This window comes from Protobothrops mucrosquamatus, unplaced genomic scaffold (genome assembly GCF_001527695.2).
Source record: "Protobothrops mucrosquamatus isolate PMUCROS unplaced genomic scaffold, P.Mucros_1.0 scaffold1188, whole genome shotgun sequence".
NCBI classification, from domain to species: domain Eukaryota; kingdom Metazoa; phylum Chordata; class Lepidosauria; order Squamata; family Viperidae; genus Protobothrops; species Protobothrops mucrosquamatus.
Genome location: NW_015387400.1, coordinates 60,276 through 67,141, shown reverse-complemented (window position 1 = coordinate 67,141; position 6,866 = coordinate 60,276). Strand labels below are relative to the sequence as shown.

At 39.0% G+C, this 6,866-nt stretch overlaps 1 protein-coding gene across 1 annotated transcript in view; it reads right to left on the bottom strand.

The window, feature by feature from the left end:
- Positions 1-562: 562 nt before the first annotated feature.
- The window catches only part of LOC107291785 (olfactory receptor 6X1-like), a 10,090-nt gene continuing 3,786 nt past the window's right edge, over positions 563-6,866 (bottom strand). The window contains exons 2-4 of the mRNA XM_015820820.1: positions 4,695-4,762; positions 3,252-3,316; positions 563-1,529 (exon numbers count right to left, since the gene is read on the bottom strand). Of these exons, the coding sequence (XP_015676306.1) occupies positions 563-1,529; positions 3,252-3,316; positions 4,695-4,762 (1,100 nt within the window). The remainder of the gene's footprint in view (positions 1,530-3,251; positions 3,317-4,694; positions 4,763-6,866) is intronic.

The window sequence follows — 6,866 nt, the reverse complement described above, 5'->3', positions numbered from 1 at the left end:
TCATATGTTTTTCAGTCCCCCCCAATCATCATTGTTCCCCTTCTCTGCACTCTTTCCAGCATCTCAACATCTTTGATATATTGTGGTGACCAAAACTGGATGCAGTATTCCAAGTACTAAAGCAGTACTAACACTTCACATGATCTTGATTCTATCTCTCTCAATAGATTCAATAGATTGAAAAGCACAATTCAATAGATTGTACAACTAGATCACTGTACAAAAAGTCCAACTCAACAGACTGAAAACTAGCATTACAAGTTGGATATCACACCAAGCAGGCTGACTTCTCTAAATAAGAGATGAAATTTTCATAAGTGGAAAAGAAGATAGTTTGACAATAGAGAGTTTGTCTATTGAACCAGACCATAGAATGGTTTTTCCTTTAAGAAAAAATTCAGTTTGACCATGACAAGAGGATTGTAGCCAAAATGGAGCCACTGAAAATGCATCTAATGAATGTCAGCATCTTGGGGGGAAGAATAAATCTCCTTTATCCCATCTGGGAATCAAATCAAGTCATTCTAAATAAACTTTAATTTTATAGTATATTTTATTATACTCAATGAAACATTTTATCTTTAGTACATATCATTTTCTTCAAAGCTTCTTTGACATCTTTGTTCCTCAGAGTGTAGATAAAAGGGTTGAGCAGAGGGGTTACAATGGTATTAAGTACAGAAACCACCTTGTTTATTTCCAAAGAAGAGTTGGCATTGGGCTTAACGTACATGAACATTACAGTTCCATACTGGATGGATACAACTGTAAGGTGGGCAACACAAGTAGAGAAAGCCTTCTGTCTCCCTGAAGACGAAGAGATGTGCATTATGGTGAAGATGATCAAGCTATATGAGATTGCAGTGAATAGGAAGGTACTGAACAGAAGAAGGACTGATCCCAGTAACACCATCTGTTCAAGCAGATATGTATTAGCACAAACTAAACTCAGTAAGGGAGTCACATCACAGTAGAAGTGGTTGATCATATTGGGACCACAAAACGGGAGCAGGCATAGTAAAACCATCTGGACAATGACAGTGAATAACCCTCCCAACCATGAGCCCAAGGCTAGTTGGAGACAAAGTCTGAAATTCATGATGCTGTTGTAATACAATGGTTTGCAGATGGCAATGTAGCAGTCAAAGGACATCGAAGTGAGCAGGCAAAATTCTGTGGCCCCGAGGAAGAAATGGAAAAAGGCTTGAGAGATGCAACAGTAGAAACAGATGGACTTTTTCTCTGCTAGAAAGTGAGCCAACATCTTGGGTGACAAGGTGGTGACGTAGAAGATCTCCAAGGAAGAAAAATTCCCCAAAAAGAAGTACATGGGATTATGGAGATGAGGATCATGGGCAACAATGACAATGATCAGGATGTTTCCAGTGATTGTGAGGAGGTAGATAAAAAGAATCGGGACGAAGAGATACTTCTGCAACTCAGCCGAGCCTGGAAACCCTTGCAGGATAAACTCAGTGACCACAGTCTGATTTATCTGATACATTTGCAGGGATATCTTTTGCCTATAACTGTCAAGGACAAACAAGAGGATAAAAATTACAGTCTGGTTATTTTATCATCCTATTTAAATTGGTCATCCCTCTTTATAAATGAAGAAAATGTCCAATACTAGATTGGGCCCATATGTCAACAGTTATGCAACTTATAACATAAAATATGGAATCACAGGTTAGATAATTGAATTAGAAAATTAAAATTATTTAGGGGCGTTCATTTGTGTGAGGCACATCAGGGGTCTTTATACAATATTCATTTCTGTCACTTTCAATGGCCAACTCTATTGGATTGTCACAAAACCTTGGGTGGCTTACAATCTTTCAATCAAGAAATTCTTAAATATTTGTCTATTGAACCAGACCACCAAATGAATTTCTCTCTAACAGAAATCTCAGTTTCTACTAGAGCCATGGTTAGAATGCTGTATTGCAGGCTGACTTTGACCACAGCCAGGAATTTGATCCTGGCCAGCTCAAGGTTGACTCAGCCTTCCATCCTTTTGAGGTTGATAAAATGAGGACCCAGAGTGTTGGGGGCAATAGGATGACTCTGTAAATCTGCTTAGAGTGGACTGTAAAGCACTATGAAGTGGAATATAAGTCTAAATGCTATGCTATTGCTATTATAGAATATGAATAGTATTCTAACAATATAGATGTGCTGAAAAACAGTAAAGAAAAATAGGAGCCCAGGGATCACACAAAGTAGAAAAAAAAATATTTAGGGAAAAACTAAGTAAGAAAGCCAAAACGAATAACATCATACAACCTCATATGAATTCATGATGATTTCAGAAGCTACAAGAAAACATGTAGACACATAGAAATAAACCAGTAAGAGAAAGGCCAAATGGGGAATTTCAGATGTAGCGGGCTGACCGAAAGGCTTTGCGGGAGCCTGGCCAGTGAGAGGGGAGTGGAAAGCTTGGACAGCTGCTGCCATTTGGGTGTGGTGGGTGTAGACTGGGGAAAGGGAAGAAAAGGAGAAGGAGAAAAGGGGTGGAGGGTGTTGTTGCTCTTGGAGAGAGACCAGGAGAAGGAGAAAAGGGGTGGGGGTGTTGTTGCTGTTGGGGAGAGACCAGGTGAAGCCGAAGAGAATTGGAGTTTTAGGTGATTCCTCTCCTTTGGAGTAGTGGGAAGGAGAGAGAGAGAGAGAGAGAGAGAGAGAGAGAGAGAGAGAGAGAGAGAGAGAGAGAGAGAGAGAGAGAGGGAGGGAGGGAGGGAGGGAGGGAGGGAGGGGGTGAGTAGGGTTTTATTGCTTTCTTTTGCAAGGGGATATCCCGAGCAAGGAGAAGAGAGAGAGTGAGAGTGAGGAAGTTGCCTGGGGTGCTGAACCAGGTTTAAACTAGATTTGGCATAGCGAGAGGGACCTGGGATGACAGGCCCCAACAGAAGAGAAGAAGAGGCGAGCCGCTACTGCTTCGGAGACCAGCAGCCATCCAAACGTTGATCACTATCACCTGTGCATGCTATAAACATTGTGGGGAGCTGCCCTGGCAGAGTGAGCTGTGACTGCGGGGTGTTGATTATCTCCGCTCGTGGTTTCTGCTGCTACTTGAAGCTGGGGAGTTCTTTCCACACACCCCTCTTGTTTCTCAAATGACTGCTGAGGACTATTGACTATTATTGCTACGACTGTCTGAGGCTGTTAAATACTGTTATGCACTGACAGCCATGGTTAGTGGTCAGTCACCATTGTTCCTGAAAACTCCCCCTCTGACGACGAGAACTTGCCATCTCTTCACTCCGTGTGAGCTCCCGCTGAAACTGGACATTCTGTCAATGCCTTGAGAGCGCAGCTGTTGAACGGGAATAAAGGGGGAGGGTTAGGAGGGCCTGTGGTTTGGCGGCCTCCAAAGGGTAACGCTACACAGAAACTATTATGATTAAAATATTGAGGATGATCACCAAATATTTAAATCTTTTTACCATCTCACACAAGTTCTTTTAAGATATGATGTGTCTGTATATAATTTAAATACATATAGGGGCCATATAGGGCAGGACACCACATCTGTTTTCAGTAAGTTTAGATGCTTTAGCTACTTGCTTTGTTTGTATTAATTACCTTGTGTTTTATTCTTCTTTAAGTTCCTGAGAGTCAGTTTAGATTATGACAGGATAAAAATTTGATAAACTGATAAATAAAGGACCAAAATCAATATGCGTTCCAAGAATAAAAAAATGTGCAAAAATTTAAAGTATCTGTAAGAAGAGAATGCCCACCCATCCTATGAATGACATACAAGTTATAATTATGGGGAAAACTTTCCTCCTGGGAGAGCCAATATTATAATCTCTTGCATTTTGCTTCTATATTTTTCATGTCTATCTTGATGGATATGGAAACATGTTTTGACAAAGGCAAAGATGGGATTAAAAAGTGTTAGGGATTTGGGTTTTTTGCTCCCTTCATTGTACTACTACAGTTTTTAAATTAAAAGCTCTTTGAGGGGGTCAGAGTCTGGAAGAGATCTCCTTAGGAAAAGAAGGGTTGTCAGCATTAATATTACAAAGATTTCCAGATCTTGATCAAACCTTCATAGGTTGTTAAAGACATAAACCAAGTCAGGTTAGGAAAAGAAGAGTAGATGTGTTTACAAAACATGCACAACTTTGACGTGCTTTAACATCAGGGAAATATTTTTTTTTTTGAGGGTGGTATGTTAAGATGTTGTGTGAACTTAGTCTATTTGTTTGTTTAATTTTGGCTCTCCCCACCCTTCACAGTTGTGACACTTGTGGCAGCTTAGAATGACTAAAATAAAATATCTGCAGTAGAAAATCAATTACAGTGCTTAAACATTACACAGTTCCTCCCCAAACCCTAACACAATTAATCAAAATTAATCAAAATATATGCAGAGTTGACAAGATTAATAAATAAATGGTTTTCCTGAATTGTTCTGCGTTTGTGATTTCCTGTATTTTAACAAAATAGACATGATCAGATATCAAGAACTAGAAAAGTGTATGGTTCAATGTCTCATATAAACACCCTGGACAGACAAATAGAATAGAATAACAAAGTTGGAAGGGATCTTGTAGGTCATCTAGTCTAACCCCCCACCCACCCAAGCAGGAGACCCTGCAAATGTAATGGTCAAGTTAAATAAGCAATAGAAATCTGGCTTTCAAAGAAATACTGTTCAGGTGCTGAAGATGAAGTGTACTCACAGAATAAAAGGCAATTTTTACAAGCTCTATCACATAGAAATCCACCTTTCCATCAACAATAAGCTTTTCTGAGATTTAAAGAAAATAAAGCACACACATATAAGAAAGGAGTTCAAAACTCAAGGCACTCTGCAAGATGGAAGAAAATAGAGGGGTACAGCCAACTGTGCCCCATAACCTGCAAAAAAGGAGAAAATATATAGATTTTACTTAAATGTTATGGTTCCATCCATGGTGCTGCATAACAATGGGTTCTTTACAGGTCTGCTATATTTTTAGTCATACTTCCCTAAGCCACAAATGAGTTTTGAAGAAAATCTTAATAGCCCAGAGAGACCTAATTAGAATGGTGTGAATATGCATGTCTTTCTTTCTTTCTTTCTTTCTTTCTTTCTTTCTTTCTTTCTTTCTTTCTTTCTTTCTTTCTTTCTTTCTTTCTTTCTTTCTTTCTTTTTCCTTCCTTCCTTCCTTCCTTCCTTCCTTCCTTCCTTCCTTCCTTCCTTCCTTCCTTCCTTCCTTCCTTCTGTAAAATTATGCTGCATAGGCATATAATACAAGCTAGAGTGGAAAGATTTTTGCTCGATGGACACATTTTTAAAAGGTTTACTCCCTAATGCTTTGCCACACAATGTTTGTTTATGGAGTAGTGGGCAAACACAATGACTAAAAGAACTTTATCCAGTTGCAGTTTGGGAAGCACAGATTAGTTTGAGATGGTTGAAATCTTGTGGGAGTATCTATGCCAGGCATGTCAAATTGCCGGCCCATGGGCCAGATGCGTCATACCAAAACCACTCCCATCCCATTGCCGACAATGGGGAAAAAGTCCTAATACGTCGTGCAACGTCACATGACATTGCGAGTTTGACATGCCTGATCTACGCTTTGCAGGGGAGAAGAGGTTGGCACACATCTTAATGTCATACTTCTGGGATAAATGTGTTGCCACTTGGGTCAGGGTGGATGAGTTCTATTGTTGTTGGTGTGTGGGGCCAAAACTTTCCTTGGGTGTTAAGAGATGTTGGTGGAGTTGCTTATTTTAGTCTTGTAAGCTACCCAGAGACACTTGCGTGAGATGAATATGGGTGCACACAGAGACACAGACAGACAGACAGACAGACAGACAGACAGACAGACACAGACATAATATATATAAATATATTCAAGTGGTCTGTGACTTACAACCATTTGTTTCATGACTGTTCGAAGTTACAACATCACTAAAAAAAAGTGACTTGTGACCAGTTTCCACATTTAAAACTATTGCAGTAATCCGACAGTTATGTGATCAAACATTTGGCAACTGGCATATGCAATATTTATCACCATTTCACTGTCCCAGGGACATATGATCACTATCCGTAATCTTTCTAGCCAGCTTTGATAAGCAAAGTCAATGGGGAAAGTCTATGGATATAGACAGGCATAGATATAGATGATATAGATGATATAGATAGATACAGACATATAGACATATAGATGTAGACATAGAGGTAGATATAGACAGAGAGATAGGTAGCTATAGATGTAGCTGTTGCTATAGTTATAGATATAGATATATAGATATTTCTTCCTCTAAAGTACTAATCAGGCATTCCTTGTTAATCTTGTTGATGCCTTCAAAGCTATGTTGGGATTATAGTGTTCTATATTCTGATTCAAAACATCAACTAAAATTCACAAAAGTTGAAGTGCAACTCTTTACTTAAGAATAGAATAACAGGCTTGTGTATAGACAAATTCAAGAGAGATGGCGAATTGATAAAAAGATTACTTTTTCCATGGAAGATGGGAATTTTTTGAAACAAGTAAGGGACGATGCTAAAGGACACATTAGAAGGATATATAATGTTTTATTAGAATTGGATTCAGAAACTGAGCTAGTTAAAGATTGCATGATTAAATGGGCTCAAAATATAGGAGAAACAATATCTATGGATACCTGGGAGTTGATATGGATGAGAAATGTGAAGTTTACGCAAGCTCAAAATTTACGTGAGAATTTTTATAAAATGTTTTATAGATGGCACATGGATCCTGCAACTATGTCTCGCATTTATGAGAATTATGAATCCAAGTGCTGGAGGTGTGGACAACAAGATGCAACTTTTTTTCATATGTGGTGGACTTGCAAGGTTATTAAGGCCTTTTGGATAAAATTGTGGTGGAATT